Source organism: Amia ocellicauda, chromosome 7 (assembly GCF_036373705.1).
Source record: "Amia ocellicauda isolate fAmiCal2 chromosome 7, fAmiCal2.hap1, whole genome shotgun sequence".
NCBI classification, from domain to species: Eukaryota; Metazoa; Chordata; class Actinopteri; order Amiiformes; family Amiidae; genus Amia; species Amia ocellicauda.
This window is the reverse complement of record NC_089856.1, coordinates 10,205,868-10,227,462: the sequence shown is the minus strand read 5'-3', so window position 1 is coordinate 10,227,462 and position 21,595 is coordinate 10,205,868. Positions and strand designations below refer to the sequence as shown.

The following is a 21,595-nucleotide window of genomic DNA, read 5'->3' as shown; positions in this document are numbered from 1 at the left end:
ATTACAGTGGTGCAAATTTACCAACCCTATCCTGCCTGACGATGTCATGAGGATGCTATCTTTAGTGGCACCTGTAGCAATTCCAGACACATACTTTGAAGTCTTGTATACTTTTCAGGAAACGGCATTGTGTGTAAGAAATAAATGTGCAGTGCAAGATAGTGCTGTTTTTTATTTGTTTTAAGTTGAAGTGTTGCATAGCTTTAAGGAACCAAATTCCTTAATTCAAGTGTCATAATGTTGAGGGCAAATGCTGCAATTTTGACATAATTGCACAATTAAGTCTTGTACTGCAGTGTCACTGTGAGGAAAGGGAAAGCAGATTTGTTAATTGCCGAGCTCTACAGTATGAAAATTTGCCTCTTTGCTAGATGATGCAACCGAAGAAAAAAAAAAACCACAGGTGCAAAAGAAAACATCTGAGAAACAGTAACTTTAATCCCAGTTTCTCCAGTATAACAAAGCGATAGCCCTCAGAAATCCACCTGTTTTCTCCTCCCCATCCTTTTCTGTCTGTTGCTTGTGGCCTCCTGAGGTTGATTCTCCAGCCTCAGTATTCAATCTCTCGGTCGCATTCGTCCAGCATCATCAGAGCCTCTTCGCTGAAGTTGTTGTAGCGTACACTGTAGAGATGCACATACACACAAAGCATGACAAATATCATCTAATAAAGAAAGGGTCCTAATTATTGAGCTCAAATTCACTTTTAGGCCTCCCAAAAATGACATGTCTCTTCTCTTGCCAGCACCTAATAAAGAAAGGGCAGCTTTTAATTTTAATCAACACATTGTAAGCATTGCATTTGGTCTAGAACATTGTGTAATTTGATTTAGGTCTCAGACATGTATGTCCCCCAGTCTCATCTCATAGGTCACCCAGGATGCTGTGGGTCCCACAATCGCACCCTAACTCGGCTTCTTCAAATAGTCCTCTAGCGGCAATGTTACGGTTCTGCCAGGATTTACCAAAGATTGAAAACACCCCAAAAATCCAAAGTTTAAAATAAATATTGATCTTATGTGAAGAGGTCGTACCTCTGTGGCAGCTATGGTGCAAACAACTACACTCACTTGATTTTCTGGAGCGTGGGGCTGTCCTGGAACACCTTGAGGATCTCGGGGATGGAGGCGTCCGTCAGGTTGTTGTTCTTCAGCTCGATGTACTTCAGAGAGCGGTTCACCCGCAGGGCGGCGGTCAGCTCGTCAACGCAGGCATCGGTCAGGCTGGCCAGCTCCACGCTGACAAAATGAGACCCGCCATTGGAAACAACAATGAATTGCAAATTCCTTTTTTCATTTTATGTATGTAAATATTTCCTACAATGATTGGACAAAGTTTTTTATAAACCACTTCATAATGAAGCTGAGATGTGACAAATAAAGAATCCCAACAAGGCAGGACATTTCCCGACTAACAGGTAAAATCGCAACACTGAAAAGCCAGTTAGTACAGTAAGCCTACCCGAGGTGCTCCAGTTTGCATCGGTGGTCCTTCAGAGCCCCCCACAGCACCTTCACTCCCTCATCCTTCAGTGGGTTCACGCCGAGCTCCAGTTCCCTCAGCCTGGAGCTCCTGTAGCGCAGCACCAAAGCCAGGTCCTCACAGCAGCCACTGGTCAGCTCACACCGGGCGAGCCTGGGGGTGGAGCGCACAGAGCGTCACGTCACACACCAAGTGGCACCCTTTCCATCTGCTCTCTCCTCGGCGGTGGCACATATTTCTCGCATTCCTGAGCCCTACTCCCGAAAACTCCCCAGGTCAGATCAGGAGCTGTGGCTGCCTTCTCAGTCGGTAAATTATATACTGAACCACTCGAGTTCTGTCTGTGGGCTGTAAGCATGGGGATTTAAAGAGACATATGAAAAACCTGCACAACCCGTCACCCGTAATGCAGTGGTGTACGGCTCGCTGACCTGAGCTTTTCCAGTTTGCAACCGCGGTGTTTGAGTGCGCCACAGAGCTGGGCCACCCCCTGGTCGTACAGATCGTTGACAGACAGGTCCAACTCTGTCAGCCGGCATGCCTGTGAGCGCAAGGCCCTGGCCAGCCCCGCGCAGGACGCCGTCGTCAGTGAGCAGTCGTTCACACTGCGGAGTGAAAGATGGCCATTGAGACACCCTTAACCATACTTGACATGGGGCTAAACGGAAACAAAACTGTGTCTCTCAAAGACCCGCATCCGATCGCATTTTAATCTATTGTCAGAAGCCTTTTTCTACCGCTTAGAAATCAAAATGTGATCGGTAAGCTCATCATTTACAATTCATGGGTAGGGCCACAGGTTTCATTCGGTCCAGATGAATATCTGATTAAAGATATTGAGTGTTGGTGAATTATGGGGCTTAGAGAGAGAATATATCAGTTCTGGTTTCCGTGGGCCTGTGTTAACACCAAAACTTCAACTGCAGCCTTAAAAAAAAAAAAAACTACACAGTGCATTGTCTTACAATAGTTGCTCCAGCTTGCAGTTGGGATCCTGCAGCGCCGCAGTGAGCCCCTGAAAGCCGCTGTCCCCCAGCTCGTTGTTCCTGAGCTGCAGTGTTCTCACAGCCGAGTGGGCTGAACGCAGGGCTGACGCCAGGTGCTCTCCAAAGTCTGCTGTCAGCTCACAGTGGTCCAGACTGTACAGAGATGGTCAAGGACAGAGGTTACAGCACTGCTAAAGGAGCACTGTTCACACTCTCCACATTCACCTTCTAACATCTCAATTGCTTAACATCCCTCAATGCTGATAATGCAATAAATGGTTCCTATCTCTTCTTTAGGTGCCTGTAAAACCCATGTCATTATCAAGTAGAGAAGTACATGTTTGCAACAGTCAGTTCCCACACTTTCTCAGTTTTCTGCTGAGCATTGCATTTGTCAATGTGCAAGTGCGATAAAACGTGTCTGTACAAGCCTATATAACCACTGGCACCCTGCTTGTGAACTGGTGTGTTGCATTGTGTTGGCGCTGCACCAGGCAGACTGCAAGTACCTGAGGGACTGGAGTTTGCAGTTGGGGCTACTGAGTCCTGCGCTGAGCCGTATGACCCCCTGGTCCTGCAGTGCGTTGCCCCTTAGCTCCAGCTCTCGCAGCTCGGAGGAGGCGGCGCTGAGGGCAGAGGCCAGGTCCTCACCGCTCTGCTCTGACAGGCCACAGCTGCCCAGCCTGCAGAGGACACTCACACTCAATATTGATTTTGACATCTGAAATGTTGAAGCAGTACTGTGTGTATAGTTTGCAGATGAGGTCCCCCCCAACCTCTTTCCATATACAGTGGTAGGGCTGTGCGATATGACGATATATATCGTATGACGATATAAAAACGTCTATCGTTTCATATTATGCTATATCGCAAATTGCAATCTTTACGGCAGTATTTTTCGTCATTAGGACGCTTTGCGTTCTTTCCGGTTCTTCCACACGTGCTGGATGCGGCAAAAGATGTGCATCAGAAACACAAACAGACATGAGGAGAGAGAACTGACACACAATAACCAACACAACCAAGAGATTCTTTAATGCGCAAGCGCACACGTTGCGCCCCGCTGTCTGCAGGCACCCCCCACCCCCGCTAATTTAGACTGATATCATTTGTATAAAATTAATAAACGTTTGTTTGCATTTTAATGAATTGGAAAGCAATGCAAACACATGCAGAAAGTATAATGTCCTTTTTATTAAGATGGTGAAGTGGTTCAATATTATTATTATTATTATTATTATTATTATTATTATTATTATTATAACTATTTTGTATTAACAACGTGCTGTACTTGTAAGTAGAATCGAGACGCGACAGTCGGAGGAGAAATGTCTCTGTCCAGCAGATGCGCCACTATAGACCCGGCTGTGCTAAATCTGCCTGAATCTGTACCTTTACAGCGCATGTGTTGCGTGATCACTATTACTGGTGTTATTGTTGTTATGTGACAGTAAATCACAATGTGTGTATATGTATATATGTGCTCTGAGGAAGATAAGTGGAAACACGTAAGCATTATAATGTTCACTTTTTCTCTAAAAAATAATTTTTGAGACATCGGTAAATATGGACTGTTTTTAGACGGGAGCTGCTGTCCTTCCTTGACCGGATAATTGTTCTATATAAAATCCCTGGGATAAGGCACCCGCATTTAACGCCAGCTATATTTAAACTTATGTATATATATCCCATAACAACATAACACACGTAATAGTAATCACACAACACTTGCCCTGTAATGTGTTTCATTCTTCATATATTTACCATGACAGCCTGCATGTAGTATTTGTTAGTTTTGCTTATTGGAGGCTTAACGAAATACTTTGAATGTCATAGGTCTTATTTTGTGGCTTGATTGGATAAAAACAAGAAATATCGAGATATATATCGTGTATCGCCCAAACTTCTAAAAAATAACGAGATATTATTTTTAAGTCATATCGCCCAGCCCTATACAGTGGGTTTGTGTGTGTATAGGTGTGTATATAATATATATATATAATGCCTTGCAAAAGTATTCAGAAACTCAAAATCAATGATTGTAATAATTAAAGTGTATACCCACAGCAGTGTGTGTAACTTGCAGTTGGGATCCCTCAGTCCTGCACACAGTAGCTTGGCCCCAGTGTCCCCCAGGCAGTCCCTGTTGTACGTCAGTTCCAGGTGCTTGGTCTTTCCGCTGCTGAGGGCTGAGGCCAGGTGGGCGCAGGACTCCCCTGGCAGACGGCATTGCGCCAGCCTGCAGAACAGTCACAGCGGGGGAAAATAACAGTAGATCCACAGTGGCTCAATTTCCCTGTGATATCTTAGTTAATCAGTGACATACACAGAAACTCAAATAATTACCATGCTGTAAAAATAACCCCCAACAAACTGACCTACAAATTGTAAACGACGGCAACGTTTTATGAAATGAGAAATAATGCAACGCCCATTTTTAATCTGGAAAAATGTAAAAGGGCATCTAGTAAGTATGAGGAGTATAGACCAAAAGGCCTAGTAAGCCACTGGGATAATTTGATACCAAAGCCTGTTCCACACACTAGTAGAATTCCTGCCCTTACCGATGCCAGGAGCTGACCACTCACCCGATTTTCTCGGAGCAGCTGAATGCCAGCGTGAGCCGACTGGTCATGGCCTCCGTCAGGCTGGTACCCATTAGCTGCAGTTTTTCCACATTGCCGCAGCTGCTCACGACGTACGCAATGCTAGTGCAGTCCAGAAGGCTCAGCGTGGCATATGAAGCGTTTATGTGGACTGGCTTTTGAAATACCTCTCTGATTAAACTCTCGCTTTGGCTATGGTACAGCAGGTGGAAGCAGCGGAGATGCTCATCCTTGTCCCAGGCCTGCATTGCTTGCTGGGTTGTCTGCTTGAGCCAATTCTGGGTCTTCTGGAGTGGCTCGCGCTCAAACTCTCCCAGGATTGTCTCCAGTGGCTTCCTCACCAGAGGCGTGGAAAGACCTACCAGGAAGACGTCGAGAAATTCCTGTGGCTTTTCTAGCAGCTCTTCCATATTCACAGATGGATGGAGAAAAAATGAGCAAGCGGCCAAGAACTCCTGTATCGTAGGGTGGACAAATGATGCTGTTCGGCACAGAGCGCCTCCTTCTGTGTGTAAGAAAGTTGAAAGGACCGGAGAGGTGTGACACGGCTGGATATCAAAGGTGGCCATCTCCTCCTTCGAGACTACTCCTGTCCCGTTGCGTATCCCATGTACAGCCATCTTCCCCAGTCTGAGGATGAGATCCCTTGGTGCAGGTTCTCCCTTGGACAGGAGGAGGCTGGTGGTGAAGCTGGCCAGCACATGGGTCAAAGTCTCTGGAGGGCATTCTCCTGCACTGAAATGCACCTTCAGCGCACAGCAGATGATCCAGCAGAAGGAGGGGTTGTAGCACAAGGTGGAGAGGAAGTCATTCTTCTCTATGTGCCGAAAAGCTTCGTCTGCAAGTCTAGTGTCCTCAAAGAACCGGTCAAAGTAGGCCTTCCTGTGATGATTGTGGAAACCAAAGATCTCAAGATACCGATCAACCTGGACCTCCCTCAAAGACACCAGGGCGGCTGTCGGTCTAGTGGTGACGAGAACCGAACTTCCTTTCAGTAGTATTCCAGACATCAGGCTGGCGACCAACTGGGGCATGGGAATGACCTTCTCTGGGTCCGAGCAGAGCTGCGTCTTTGTGAAATCCAGCCCGTGATGGTACTGGTCCAGGCCGTCCAATAGGAACAATACTGATTCGGGGCTCTGCAGGGCCTCCCTGACAGCGTCCTGGACAAGGTGCGCGTGCTGCTTTATCACGAGGGTGGCGAGGGACATCTCTTCCTCGATCAGGTTAAGCTTCCGGAACTCGAAGGGGAACACAAAAGCAAAGCTGCCATAATGCCTCCCAGAAGCCCAGTCATAAGTCAGTTTTTGAACAACTGTGGTTTTGCCTACTCCTGCCACACCAACAGCCACTACAATCTTGGGGTTGTGTTGTTGCTCCAAATCCTTGCTGAAGAAATGCTCCACACCAACCGAATCCAGCTCCATGTTCTCCTCATCCTTCTTAAACTCTAAGTGTGCTTTCCCAGTGGCAAGTGTGCCCAGTTCGGTTGGGGAGTCCTGTGACAGGACCATTAGATCTATATACTGGTTGGCACAGACCACCTCTCTGGGAGACTGCTCCCCCAGGCTATATTGGTCACTGGGGGTTTTGCTGCAGTCCCTTAGTGCAGCTTTGTGCAGCATCTGGAGCCCTGCCAACAGGCAAAAAGATATCAGTGATGCTAGCTAGAGTTCAAGAGTTGGAAGCCGCAGCATTATTTCCGATGTCGCAAGCACTGATGCAAAGAAAAACAGAAATATGGCCATTTAAGACATGCATTTCAACATTTCAATGGGGTGAGGCAGACAGATTTATAAACTGAGGCAAAAGAAACCAAAAGCCGAGAGACGGTGCCTGTGTATCCCAAAGTATTTTCAGTTGTTTGCTTTGCCTTGCCCAAGAATCTTTATTACGTAATTTAAATCCATGAATCACAAGGTGAAAGAGAAGGTGCCCTTTTTAATGCATTGCATGGTTATAGATGAAAGGCATAGATTAATTGGAGGTGGCAGTGGAGAGGTACATTTACAGATTTGTGTGCATAATCTCAGTTTGCATGTTTTCTTAGATTGTCTGTATACTGTAATACAGGTAACAGAAAATATATTTACCCCAGCTGTAATGACAATTCGCTTCATCTGCCAAATATTGTTGGGTGAACTTAGATAAAACATTAGAAACAGAGCAAAAATAAAATGCAGTTAATTGCGTAATATGTAGTATAAAGTGCCATATCTTACTGTTCGGCGCCTGACACTGACTGCAGGGGTCATCTAAAGGTATTGGCCGCTGTGCCATCGCTGATGCAGGCTTTTGGGATTCCTGGACAGATGAAAAGAGCATGAAAAAATGCAGCACCCGTGTCAAGTTCATCAGACCACGTTAAGTTCAAATGCACATTTTACAGTCCGCCCCCTATTGTAATATCCTAGACATCAAATTCATATAACGGAAAGTTATTTAAAAAACAAAAAAGTTACCTGTGACATTGAACCCAACAGAGACAGTTGGTGGCTCCGCGGATCTGAAGAGCAACGTTATTCTTCCCAGAAAAACAAACACAGACGAATTGAAGCAATTTCCTCTGATGTAATCTAGAAGTGTTGCCAGATTCGTTTTAACTTCTCTAACATACCAACTGTGCGATACTGCATTTCCTCGAGTACGGATTGGTTTTGTCAACAGGAAAATAACTTGAAGCTGCATAATTTGCACATACAAACTTGGTAAGTATAGCTGTAAATCCACCCGCCCTGTTTCCCTTACAGCCCTGCTGAGTGCCATAGCGCCGGTCCGATCCGAGACATTATGAATAGCACGATGTATACACTGTATTTATGCATTTATTGTGGCAGTACATGAAACCTTTATTCACACATTTTGTGTTAAGTAGTATAGCTTCTTTAAGAAAGCATACCCACGAAACTAATGGGGGAGTTTACTGGGCACTGAAGTCTCTGTCTAACTAAGGCTGCCAGATGTGGCGCTTCTTACGTCTGATCGGGTTTGCGTGTATAAAATTAGGGAGCCAGATTTCAGGCTTACTGTAACGGCTTATTTTTCCTTTATAGAAAGCACAATTCATTAATTTAAATTTGCATCTGAAGTTTCAGGAAGTAACTGAAAAGCGTCCTGTGACACGTGTTAAATATCATTCACGTATGGTGTGGAATAATGTTGTTTTTCCCTACATTAATTATCTACACGACATGTTATTTTCAATTACTACTGAAACAGCGCAAATTCCGTCTCTCTCACTGTCTGCCATTTGTTAGAAGCGGGCCGAGTGTCCTGCGCACAGAGGAATCGTGTTTCTACACGGAACGGTTAAGAAGCCGGACAAAGATGGCCGCCTCCATAGGTGAGGGAGCGGCGGATGATCCAGGAGCGGCTCCTTACGGGAATTTTATAAACTATTATGATTTCAACCCTCCGGAGAACCGCTTGAGCCTCATACCGGCCACACTGCTCCAGGATCTGGGCTACAGCGCCGCAGCCAGCGGGCCCATATTGACGCTCGACGTGGGATGCAATTCCGGGGTGAGTGAGTCACAGTGCATTGTGTCCCTGCGCCTGCAGTCTGCGCAGCTGGGTGACGGGCTGCGCTCCAGCGTGTGCGAGTGAGCTGCACAGCCTGTCACAGTATCCACACATGCAACATGTAACTGTTTTACTGTTCTGTTATGCACATTTATTTTGCAGAGGTTTGCCATTATGCTTCCCCCACAATTTTGTAGTGATCTGATGCATCAGTAGCTCTCAGTTTGCTGTATACCGTTCTGTTCCTCACAGCATATTGATGATCATATCTGCATGGACTATTATGATGATTTGCATTTATTTATATATTTTCTGTTCTTAATGACTTATTTTAAGTCTGCTGAACACAAGGACCCCATTGTAAACCACTGAAAGATGTATTGGACTTTAATATTCACCTGTATTAGTTTGTAAATGTACTGACTCCTCCACGCGCCAATAAGAAAATAAGAACTGAGCTGTGTTGTTAATTTGTCTTTGCTCCCACTAAATGGCAGGATTTAAGTGTGGCACTGTACAGGCACCTAATTGGGCACATGGAGGGCGCCGGGGACCCTCAGCTGTACATGCTGGGCTGTGACCTGGACGAGGTGCTGATCCAGAGAGCACAGCAGGCTAACCCCTTCCCCCAGACTGTGAACTTCATCTCCCTTGACATCACCCAGGAGCAGGCCTGCCGCGCCCAGCTGGGGGGATACCTGAGCCGCTTCGGGCGTTGCTCCTTCGACCTCGGCTCCTGCCTGGCGGTGACCATGTGGGTGCACCTGAATCACGGCGATCAGGCCCTGCTCGACCTGCTCTCCCGGCTGGCCACTCTCTGCCGCCACCTGCTGCTGGAGGCCCAGCCCTGGAAGTGCTACAGGTCGGCCGCGCGGCGCTTCCGCAAGCTGGGCCGCAGGGACTTCGAGCATTTCAAGGATTTGGGGATCCGCGGGGACATGGCAGTACAGGCCACAAAACACCTGGAGCAGAGCTGTGGCATGGAGCTGGTCCGCAGCCTAGGCAGCACGGCCTGGGACCGGAGACTGCTGCTGTTCAGGAGGCGCCCTGCAGGGGGAGAGGATGGAATCTCATCTACTGAGGGTGGCGGTTCTTCGTAAGGCCCAAGTTATACTACACACCACCTTATACAGGTCTGACTTATACAGACGCAACGTGTACTTTACACATCCTCTGTTGATGTGCTGCGCATGACATAAGAAAAAGAATGGGAAGTAATTCATTATTTTGTGGATGTCTCTTTACATCAAACCATCACAGCAGCACCTTTTAAATGAGTGCTGTGCCCTTATTTTAAAGGGAATAATGTGTGGAAACACAACTGAAGCTGAGACTGTAGTGCTCCTCCTTGACCACTCACACTGCCTTACTGGCTTTCCTGTTGATCGGCTGGGCTTGCAGGGTCAACAATCTTCATTTATTTTCCAGAGAATTCCAGAGTCCTTTCATCTTTTGCTGGAGGGAGGTTTCCTAACGGTAGACTTCAGTGGCTTTGCATGAAAACTAAATAATGTGTTCAGCATACATACACTTGTGTGGTGGGAATCCAATGTCAAGCAACTGTGTCCATTGTAGTCCAGACATCTTTGTCCTACAAACACCTGGATGCTGTCTGTAAGCCTTTGAATAACCCTGAATTAAGTAACAATGTTTATTGGAGAAACCTCTCTTGGGTGGAACAAATCGGGACGCTGAATGAATGCATGCCAGTTGTACCTTTCTTTGTTTTCTTAAAAGGAGTAAGCACTTTTTATGTTAACTATTACAATAAAAATTGTTTTTGCCATCATATTCCGATTGCTGTGCTTTCTGTAGATATTGGGGTTCCCAAGGATGGGACTGGTTTGGGTTTAGCTGGTGCAGTGCCGGTATTAGAGAGCCATTTCAGATCTGGCCAGCTGCTGTAGTTCAGAGCTGTGATGCGATGTTAATTGCAGGACAGACACAGAACAGCCCTATAAGTCATATACAGAGACAAACGTTCAACAAGTCAAGTGTTTACCCCAGAACTGCATTTCTTTTCCTTCCATGTTAAACTCCTGATCACTCAGTCACGGGGCAACAGAGCACGTACTGATGAAATGTTACACTGTTGCAATATAATCTGATTTAATTAATTAATGTAGGCCTACATTATAACACGTTTCTTATTGCAATTCTTACATTTGTACACAAATTATACCATCCACGTATACCTAGCCTGCTCCTCTGTACGATTAGACGTGACACTACTCAAAATACAAAGACTCTCTTCAGTAAGCATGGCTCCTTAACAATGCCAATTGCTTTTTATTATACTAGATGCCTTTATCCAAGGCGGTTTATGATTTTTAAACACTAACATACAATATACAAAAGCAATTCTTACATTACATTTTCAAGTTCATTATTCACCGTATTTATTTTCACCCTAAAAACAGCAATTCCTTAAAATGCATGTTAACAATCGGCTCAACGATACTCAAGGCACTTTACATGTCAGGTGGTCCCACCTCCTTGAGAAGACAGGGGGTGCCAAATAGTACAGCAGGTACAGTGAGGGAAAAAAGTATTTGATCCCCTGCTGATTTTGTACGTTTGCCCACTGACAAAGAAATGATCAGTCTATAATTTTAATGGTAGGTGTATTTTAACAGTGAGAGACAGAATAACAACAACAAAATCCAGAAAAATGCATTTCAAAAAAGTTATACATTGATTTGCATGTTAATGAGGGAAATAAGTATTTGATCCCCTATCAATCAGCAAGATTTCTGGCTCCCAGGTGTCTTTTATACAGGTAACGAGCTGCGATTAGGAGCACTCTCTTAAAGGGACTGCTCCTAATCTCAGCTCGTTACCTGTATAAAAGACACCTGTCCACAGAAGCAATCAATCAATCAGATTCCAAACTCTCCACCATGGCCAAGACCAAAGAGCTGTCCAAGGATGTCAGGGACAAGATTGTAGACCTACACAAGGCTGGAATGGGCTACAAGACCATCGCCAAGCAGCTTGGTGAGAAGGTGACAACAGTTGTTGCGATTATTCGCAAATGGAAGAAACACAAAATAACTGTCAGTCTCCCTCGGTCTTTAATCACTTTGAGATTTTAATTTTTTTTAAGTGATTTTAGTAATTGATTTAAAAAAAAATTAATCACAAGAATTAAAATGTTGAATGTTTTTATTTGCCAATTAACATCTGAATGATTCAGAGGAGAACTGGGTGAAAGTGTTGTGGTCAGATGAGACCAAAATCAAGCTCTTTGGCATCAACTCAACTCGCCGTGTTTGGAGGAGGAGGAATGACCCCAAGAACACCATCCCCACCGTCAAACATGGAGGTGGAAATATTATGCTTTGGGGGTGTTTTTCTGCTAAGGGGACAGGACAACTGCACCACATCAAAGGGACGATGGACGGGGCCATGTACCGTCAAATCTTGGGTGAGAACCTCCATCCCTCAGCCAGGGCATTGAAAATGGGTCGTGGATGGGTATTCCAGCATGACAATGACCCAAAACACACAGCCAAGGCAACAAAGGAGTGGCTCAAGAAGAAGCACATTAAGGTCCTGGAGTGGCCTAGCCAGTCTCCGACCTTAATCCCATAGAAAATCTGTGGAGGGAGCTGAAGGTTCGAGTTGCCAAACGTCAGCCTCGAAACCTTAATGACTTGGAGAGGATCTGCAAAGAGGAGTGGGACCAAATCCCTCCTGAGATGTGTGCAAACCTGGTGGCCAACTACAAGAAACGTCTGACCTCTGTGATTGCCAACAAGGGTTTTGCCACCAAGTACTAAGTCGAAGGGGTCAAATGTTTATTTCCCTCATTAACATGCAAATCAATTTTTTACTTTTTTGAAATGCGTTTTTCTGGATTTTGTTGTTGTTATTCTGTCTCTCACTGTTAAAATACACCTACCATTAAAATTATAGACTGATCATTTCTTTGTCAGTGGGCAAATGTACAAAATCAGCAGGGGATCAAATACTTTTTTCCCCCACTGTATATGGAAATATTTAGCTCCCCCAGTTTTCTCTTAGGGGTGCCAAATATTACAGACAATACACTGACATATTTGGCACCCCGTCTTCTCACAATTTTAACCTTTATGGTTACACTTTAAAAAAGATACACTACCGGTCAAAAGTTTTAGAACACCTCAATTCTTCCAGTTTTTATTCAAATGTATGCAGTTTAATGTCTCAAAGTACTCTGAAATTAAAGCATAGAACAAATAAACAATTGCAAATTAACAAAATGTAACCCCTTAATCTGACAAACCCCTCTGGTACCAAATCCGTGTGCTTCTGTTTAATCCCATGTGTACTCTTCACTGTTGTGTTGTTTACCAAATGTTTGGTATCCCATGAAAGCTGAGACTCTCAGCTTTCTATGATGTGAAGCATTCTCTGATCTGACAAAACTGGTTTCTATCCCCCCCCCCAATATCTGAAATGGTGGGGTGGGGGGATACTTGGTCTGAGTAGGAATACAACATCTCTGAAAATATTGACAATTATGACATATTCTGGAACCAGACAGTCTACTGATCAAAACAAGAACACCTACGTTTTGGTAGAAGCAACACACACCCGTGGAGAGCTCAAAATGTCAAGAAGGAAAACTCTGTTTACAGTGTACTAATACACAACGATTTTACATAATTAAATTTGAAGTCTCTGTGTTTGATATAATATCAAATCAAATCAAATCATTAGGTTGTTCTGAACAAAACAAGACTATTTGCAAATAAATCTGATCAAAACTGGGTGATCTGTGATCTGAATGAGACGCATTATTTTTCAGTTTTTGGTAATCTAAACTTTTTTGTTTTAACCTCTGGCAGTTTACCGCTTACCTTTGTACCATTTCAAGTTATTCACTGGACTTGAACTGCTTGAATGTTGGGGAGGCTATTACAGAGGCCCTCTTTCTTGAGGGTCTTTTTTCAGACCATAGTGTTCTTAAGAGGGAGGGGGGTCTAAGATGTTTTCTTTGTTTGAAAAGTACATTTGTTTGCATTTGTATTTGGCACATGAGGTTAATTCGTTTTTGTTTTGTTAATTGCATTTAAAGTGTTGCGTTTCTGATAATGTATGTATTGGTTTGAGTGTTTTCTTATATTCCTTATGTTTCAAAAATGGTTTGATCTGGGGGATGGGCCTTTCCATCAAGGCTTTAAAGCAGGTGGAATAGGTTTATAGTTGAGAGCTGGCCAGTATTGGCGCCCTGACATTAATCATGCAAAATAATTGGTTTTATTCTGATGTGTAATGAATCAGAGTTCGGCTAAAATGTACTTTGCTTGAAAGAGTTAAGATTATATGTCCAATTATGGAATCTGGGCAATAAAATAGTGACTAGGTGTCACTAGGTGTATATCAACATTTGTCTGTTGACAGCCCACATCAAGATTGCTCAGGAGTTACTACCAGCAAGAGACAGAATAAAAATTACCCCGGAATTCCAGGATCAACTAATGCAAGGCAAACGTTCAAATAAGCAATACAATCAAAGTTTATATGCTCAAGTTACTGTGAGTTCAATGCCTGAAGAGCCAGCGGTGGAGTGATGTGGAAATGCAGGAAAACCTGCATTCTTCTCAAGGAGGTGGGACCACCTAACATGTAAAGCGCCTTGAGTGTAAGGATTATATGATTATTATTTCTTTATAGGCTTGATTATGACCATGCTTTGTAAAACATGTGAAATACTCTCCCTCTGTGGATACACAGTGATCCAGTCTTTAAAATCCTCTTTTTGAAAATATCTCAGGCCATTCACATGCCCCAATATACTAACCCCACCCAAAGGAGTCCACACATTTCTCCAACCCATATGTATTGCTTCAGAGGTCCGAACCGGGCCCTGTCTGGTTTAAACAACAAGAACCAGGAATGGAGAGAACCCCTTGTGTGTAATTTTTTTAATTATTTTTTTTATTTGTCTTGGATTTTTCTCCCGTTTCTGTCATGAATTATCCCATGTGAAGGTTAACATCATTCAAACAAAGGTTACATCATAGGTTGGAAATTAATACAAAACAAAAACAAAAAAAAACAAAAAAGGGAAAAAAATAAAAGGAAGTTTTAAACAAAGAAACATGGCTCTTTTTTGTTTATAGAAAAGCTTCTACCTTTTATTGCTAAGGAGGAAGGGTCAAAGGGGTGCAAAGAAGAAGAAAAAAAGGACAAAAGTACAGGGTGACAAAATCAATTCACAAGATTACTGTCAGTCATGGTTGGTAGCTGTATCAATTCCTACTCTACCATGCTGAAAACCAGTATTGCAAATATTTAAAAACATCTATTTTACATATACAAAGTACAGGATTTCATTTTCCGCTTTTTTTCCTTATATTTTTCCAACAAACACAACCAAAATAAAAAAGTATCACCCCCCCAAAAAAATACTGTCTACCTCTGCAAGTCTGTTCTCTTCCCCCCTCTCGTAGTACACACACACACACACACACACACACACACACACACACACACACACACGAAGGACACCAAAGCATGGCATGGAAGCAAGTTTTCTTTCTTCTTCTTTTTCATGGAATTAAAAAGGAAAAACTGTACCAAGGGGAAAATAAAATAAAAAATCCCCAATTGTTCCACATGCATGCCTAACTCTGGAACTTAGAACAAAAAACTAAAAAACGCAACTTCATTGTTGTTTGTTTTATTTCCAATTTACATGAATTAAACCATAAAAAAAAAAATCATACACACTCTCACACCTGGTCACTGTGCCTTTTCTTGGTAAAAAGTGATTGTCTGAGATCACCCCTGGCTAAAGTGCCAGGATGAGGGTACGTGGATGAGGGAGGGGAGGGGGGGGGGGTTGGCAGAACACAAATACTAGAACTTGTAGCACCTTCTGAAGATGGGGGATCAAGTGATTAACACCCCACCAAGCTCCAGATTCACCCACCCTCAGGAGCTCAGCATCTGCACCAAGGTATCCTTTTTAATTATTTGTTTTAGCGTGAGGTAGCTTAAAATAAAAAATTATATATATATTTAAAAAAAATCAACCAAAAAAAAAAACTTCAAAAAAGAAAGCTAATCAGGGTAATTCCAATTTTCTCCTTTACAAGCTGAAAAGATTTGCAAATATTGGGCAGTTGAAAAAAAAGCGCACTGAGAAAAAAGAAAAGGCCCAGATCGAAATGTACTTTCTAAAATGTATATGTATATATATATATATATATATATATATATATAAATCGTTGTTAAAAAATGCAGACTTTTTTACAACAATAGCACCATTCTTTTTATTATAATACACAGTAATTCTTCAGATACACACTGTGATGGTATTTTATAGTAGGAACACCTGCACTTGTTACATCCATTGTTATATAAATTTTTCTTGTTTGGGGGTGGGGGTGGGGGGTGAGAGAGGGAGGGGGGGGCGCAGGGGGTTACTGAGGTGGTGGTTTATAGTGTGAGGGGGCTATACCTTCTCATAACACACCTTAGACCCCAAAGATCTTATAGGAAGACAATAAATAAATAACACCAAGTTTTTTTTTTCCCGTTTTCTTTTTTCTCCCCTCTTTATCCTCGTTCCGTTTCCTTCGTTATTAGGTAGTCTGCCCTGTGGCCGCGGTCTTGGGGTATCCAAAATGCGCACGTGTGGATGAGCAGTCAAGGAGTGATGGGAACGCTTGAGACTGAGTTGGCGCCATTCAGTGCAGAGATCCTAGGAGCGTCTGGAAAGTACTTTTAAAAAGTCCGTTTATATATATATATAAAAAAAAAAAAAAGATTGGTGTTTGATTTTTTTTTCATTTTTCTCTTTGAGTGTGTGTTTTGTTTCTAATTTCTTAATTGAGTTCTTTTGTTTTTTTACAAGAAGCAGACTGGACCAATATCGACTCCGAATTCTTGATCTGCTCCTCCTATGTCCATGGGGGCAATGTCCACAATGGGCAGACGAGATGTCTTCTGTGATTTGTACTCGATTACTGTCTTGCCCCATCGGCCGGTGTGCTTCTGTAGGGGGAAAGAAATGGAGAGGAAATGAATTTAGATATATGGTCCACTCAGTCATAACTTTGCATTATGTAGCATTTTTATATTTCTTAGTATATTTAAAATGCAATTCATTTTTTTGAATCCATGGATAAAAGCATAAGATGCATAAATACACTGATAAGGATGAATCTAAATGCAGTAGTATCTTTTCTGAATGATCAGTTCCCCCTGAAAGCAGTGAAAGAGCCCCCTATATTGGCCCCCCGCTCATTGTGCTGTACTGTACCGTGCAGTGCTATGCTATACTGTGCCGTACTGTCCTACGCAGTGCTCTGCACTGTGTGTGCGGCAAGACTCACCGTGCAGCTGTCCTCCATCACACTGTATGTAAAGCGGCTGTTGCCCTCGGCCCTGATCTCCACGTCGTTGGAACCCTGCAGCAGCACGGCCTTCTTCAGGTTGCCGCTGCTCTGGTCCAGGTAGGCGATGCTGTTCTTGCAGTGGTAGGTGAGGTTCTGGGAGGCCTCGGTGGACAGCAGCCTCAGGAAGGTCATCTGGATGCTAGCGGTGTTGGGTGCCAGGCTATCATCACCATAGCTGAACTGTAGGGGGAGACAGAGCCGGTGAGAAGCCGGATGGATACAGGACCTGCTTATTGTTTGGCCCCCTCTTTTCAACTACTGCGACACTGAGGCAAAAACAAGTAGCCACCAGCATGGGACCTCTGTGGGACTCAGCCGTTTCGGAGACTCACGTGGAATCCTCCGTTCATCGTGCTGCCGAACCAGACGTGTTTGCGGTCCTTGCTCTTGCTCGACCACCAGTTCTTGCGTGGGATGCTGTCAGGGTTGGGGTAGACGCAGGTCTCTCCAGTCTCCATGTTGCAGAATACCTTGATGGCATCAATTGTGCAGCCCTGGTTAGGATCGATCCAGTAGTCTCCTGCAAAGAGAGAGAGGGAGAGAGAAAGGGTTCAGCACCTCTTCTGCCATATCCCGAGCACAGCAGCTGGAGCAGGTGAAGATACTAGTAGATGTCTCCAATCTAGCACTGGTAGCTGAGGACCACATGTTGGGCTTTCAATCACAACTTATTCACTGTCTCAGCAGGGTTCTGGAGAACCAACAAAGCTACATAACAGAGAAGCTAAGGGGATGTGATTTGGAGGTGATTTGCAGTTACTCCTCCTTCTACATCAGATCCATATTTTCTCCTGCCATGTGGCTGGGAAGGTGGTGGGGGCAGGATGTCTTTCTCACCGCTCTTCCAGTCGGGGTGGCACAGTTTGAGGTCTCTGCAGGTGCGGGCGGGGTTCTTCTTGGAGCCCTCAGGGCTGCGGATGTTCTCGATCTGGTTGTTGAGCGCCTTGAGGGTGGCATCCACCTCAGCGTCGTGCTGCCTCAGGGAGGTTGAAGCCTGGTCAGCTCTCATGTAGCGCAGGGGATCGGGGCCCTTCTCGATTTGGGACAGGCCGGCGATCGCAGACATGTCGATGCCAGGGCCGGGGGGACCAGGAGGCCCAGGGGGTCCAGCGTTACCAGGAGGACCCTGGGAAAGAAGAGGGGGGAGAGAGGGGAAGGCTGTCAAAAACAGGGAATTGCCTGGACTTTGTTTCTCAGGTGTTTGTTTGTTTCAATTGTTTGTTCTACTTCCTGCTGATACTAACAGAGCTGTGAATGTAATGCATTTGGAAATGTTTCTGAACTTTAGCTCCTTCACAGGTTTCATGAAGGCTCACTTCTTTGCAGGTTGATTTGGTTTTTGTAATCAGGGCGTCGGGATTGCAGTAGAGAGCACTGGTGTCACTGGTGTGCTAAGGGACGGTGAGGGGATATTAAATGGATGTGCAGTGCAGGTATGAGGCTGCTCTCGATACTGGGATTCCAACACTGGTTTGTAGCTGTGAGGTGTGTGCATGTTGCTGGTTTTCAGGGGGGTGGGGGGGTACTCACAGCAGGACCAGTCTCTCCAGAACGTCCACGAGGTCCAGGGGGGCCAATGGGTCCAGGCAGGCCATTGGAGCCATCCTTACCATGGGGACCGACGGGGCCAGGGGGTCCCTAGGGAAAGCACAGCAGACAACAGTTAGAAACAAGCTTGATGGGATGACCTATCTACACACCGGCTGCTGGTTTGGCTCTGTCTTATCAAACAGGGAATACAGTGGTTTTATCAGTGACTCTCATTGAAAGGGATCCACTTTAGTGTCCATCTTTAGAACCGGCTTTGTTCAGTGACTCTTTCGGGTCTGGAAGCTATCTCTAACACAGTCATTCTGCTTAGTTTTAGATGATGACCAATGGGCCAGTAAGCAATATTTTGTATCTTATTTTTCTTTTCTTTTTTAAATTTAAGCATCCATGGTGTACCTGATCAATTATACGAATGACTAATTACAAAATTGTAGTCAACACTGGGTCTAACTGGGACAGCACAGAGGCTGTGAGAGTATCCAACAGGTGCCTAAGAGGATAGATACGATGTCAGAAGCTTGGAGCTCGGGGGGATAGTGTGTTACAGTCAGATACTCACTCTTGCACCACTGGGACCAGCAGGACCAGCAGCTCCTTGATCACCAGCAGTGCCCTACAGGGAAAGAGCAGAAGAGCACTGTGGAAACAGCAGAACACCCACACAACTCCAACAGCTAGTCCAGCAACCCAGCTAGCTGACTCAAACTTCATAACTGTCCATTCATCCAGGGAAGAACAACCTTTAATGATGGGAACTTTTAAGAAAAGCACATGTTGCATCAACAGAGAGTTGAGTATGAGTGTAGGTAAGCCATAGAGTTTTCTGCAGTCATTACATCTAGGAGTTGATTTGTTTTTGATTTTTGTTAATCAGGTAGGTGCCTTAAGCCAAAAAAACTGTTCACAGGCACATCTTAGTAATAAATATATATCTTTCATTAAACAATTGCACAATCAGAACATTAAACTTCAAACTGAGAACAGGTATAAGAAAAATGCTTTGCAATATGTGTTATTTAGTTCCTTCAGAAACATTGAATATGCTGTAAAGTGAACAGGAGAGTGAATCACACTTATAAGGCTCTTTCACCACTACATGTGCATGTTTTCACATGGGTGATTTTTCCAGATAAAACCAATAGACTTCTGAACAAGGTCACACTCTAGGGTTTGTCCAAGACATTGACATACAGACCCTCGATGACAATCTATGCGATCAAGCCGACCAATTATGACCCAGTCCACAAGTGCGTATAAGTATGAATAGTATTATATATATCATGTGACCCCCATCTGATCACATGAGACACTCATGGTGTCTGGGAGTCGGCAGCACGTACTGGGTGCACGGAAGATGGGAGCAGGGTGTGTTTGTGTGTAAAGACATATACTGGGTACTTACGGGAGGTCCGGGCAGACCCTGCAGACCAGTGAAGCCTCTGTGACCCTTCTGACCTCTCTCTCCAACCTCACCAGCTTCACCCTTGTCACCACGTGGTCCTTGGGGTCCCTGTGAGGAACAAACAGCAGCCAGTGACCTTTCCTGCAATCACACTGAGCAGAGCAGCGCACAGCAGTCCAGCACTGTAATGCCATTCAGGTCATTTTATATCACAGAAGACATGACTTGGATCACTTGATAGCTTTGATAAGATTGGTGGACTAGCCTTTGACTACCCACTGTTATACTAGGTAGGGCAGTAGCTAATCCATGTCTGTGCTAATGAGCTGCTAATGTGAAGTCAAAACCAGGCAGATGTACTGATAGTTATTTATATTAGGGTCTGGTGCAAAATATATGTCAACTATTACAGATTGTCATAATACAGGTAGTATGAGAGCAGTAACTGATGTGCGGAACACCTGTGTGATATTCATTTGGCTTTTATCAGCGCTAAATTCACACTGCTTTTGATTCCTAATTGTAAGGTGACACAATGACAGACGTGTCACCTAGGTCTCTCAGGATGCTCATTTAAGAGATTCAGTGTTTCAGCCTACAGTGTGCTGGGGAGTGAGACGGAGCTGGGCAGAGGGTGCATGCAGAGGATCGGACACTCACAGCCATGCCTCTGGCGCCTGCAGGTCCGGAGGGTCCAGCAGGTCCTTGTGCGCCCTACAGGAAACAGGGAAGACAGCTGCTGCTCAGAACAGTCACACTAGTGCACGTATGCACATGTACACAAACACACGTACACACAGCCTGTTACTACATTAGTAATCCTGCTCCTGGACTACTATTCGTCAGCTGCACATACTACAGCTACAGCTAGGTGGTACCACAAACAGGACTACACATTATGTTTTAGATTGTCTTATTTTTCTGCACAGGAGATAAGTAATGCATTTGTTTAACAGACAAACACTGTATTGCAAGGGCTGGTAACAACAGCCCCGGCCCCTCACTGCCCTAGGAGGCTATCGCAGGGGGCACTGACACCGAACGGATTAGAGGGCATAACAACGGCTACTCACAGCCTCTCCTCTGTCTCCTTGTTTTCCCGTTGGGCCGACGGGTCCGGGGGAACCAGGGGCACCGGGAGCTCCAGGGGCACCAACTGGGCCTGTGTTACCACGTTCACCCTGTAGGGGGGGGGACACATCACCAAGTCACATATCATACCACAAGCACTTTCTCTTTAATTCTAGTCAAAGCACAATCCACTGGAGGCTGCAGTGGTGCTGCATTAGGCTACATTGTGTCTTGTACTGTATGTTGTTCTGTTTGTGCTTGGTCTTGTTTTTTGGTTGAACATCTCTACATCATACAGATTTTTACAGTACCTGGAGAAACCCTATAATATTGATATTTGTCAGGCCACAGCTATCAAACATGTGTCACAATTAATGTTCTCCACTAAATTAAGAGAAATCTGAACAGCCGGAGGTTGCAGGATGTTTTGTTAGGTAGGACTAGCTATTCTTCCCTTCGTTTGTTTATATTCCAGGTTAGGTCTCAACCAAATGAGATCATTAGACATATCAGACCAATCAAAATGAACACCTGTGTCAGGTAGTTAGCTAGGGCTGACTGAAACACACTTATCACCTCTGC

At 44.5% G+C, this 21,595-nt stretch overlaps 3 protein-coding genes across 5 annotated transcripts in view; 1 reads left to right on the top strand and 2 right to left on the bottom strand.

Moving 5' to 3' along the window:
- Positions 1-418: 418 nt before the first annotated feature.
- Positions 419-7,648, bottom strand: LOC136752742 (NACHT, LRR and PYD domains-containing protein 12). Of its 2 annotated transcripts, none has more exons than XM_066708299.1 (10): positions 7,537-7,648; positions 7,297-7,378; positions 5,057-6,707; positions 4,534-4,707; positions 2,978-3,151; positions 2,448-2,621; positions 1,914-2,087; positions 1,462-1,635; positions 1,071-1,238; positions 419-623 (listed from the first exon to the last, which is right to left on the bottom strand). In XM_066708299.1, the coding sequence occupies exons 1-10, from the start codon at positions 7,543-7,545 to the stop codon at positions 551-553; spliced, it is 2,853 nt and encodes a 950-aa protein (XP_066564396.1). In that variant the 5' UTR covers positions 7,546-7,648; the 3' UTR covers positions 419-550. The 2 variants fall into 2 exon arrangements, with proteins under 2 accessions (XP_066564396.1, XP_066564397.1); XM_066708300.1 differs by having other exon boundaries at positions 5,057-6,791; positions 7,537-7,565.
- Positions 7,649-8,401: 753 nt separating this feature from the next.
- Positions 8,402-10,387, top strand: bcdin3d (BCDIN3 domain containing). The gene is made up of 2 exons (XM_066708301.1): positions 8,402-8,596; positions 9,094-10,387. The coding sequence occupies exons 1-2, from the start codon at positions 8,402-8,404 to the stop codon at positions 9,694-9,696; spliced, it is 798 nt and encodes a 265-aa protein (XP_066564398.1). The 3' UTR covers positions 9,697-10,387.
- Positions 10,388-14,493: 4,106 nt separating this feature from the next.
- col2a1b (collagen, type II, alpha 1b) overlaps positions 14,494-21,595 on the bottom strand; it is a 50,635-nt gene continuing 43,533 nt past the window's right edge. For both annotated transcript variants that reach the window (XM_066708297.1, XM_066708298.1), the window contains 9 exons: positions 21,016-21,123; positions 20,603-20,656; positions 19,943-20,050; positions 19,100-19,153; positions 18,520-18,627; positions 17,827-18,115; positions 17,322-17,509; positions 16,927-17,169; positions 14,494-16,585 (listed from right to left, as the gene is read on the bottom strand). In XM_066708297.1, coding sequence (XP_066564394.1) covers positions 16,439-16,585; positions 16,927-17,169; positions 17,322-17,509; positions 17,827-18,115; positions 18,520-18,627; positions 19,100-19,153; positions 19,943-20,050; positions 20,603-20,656; positions 21,016-21,123 — 1,299 coding nt within the window. In that variant the 3' untranslated portion in view covers positions 14,494-16,438. The remainder of the gene's footprint in view (positions 16,586-16,926; positions 17,170-17,321; positions 17,510-17,826; positions 18,116-18,519; positions 18,628-19,099; positions 19,154-19,942; positions 20,051-20,602; positions 20,657-21,015; positions 21,124-21,595) is intronic.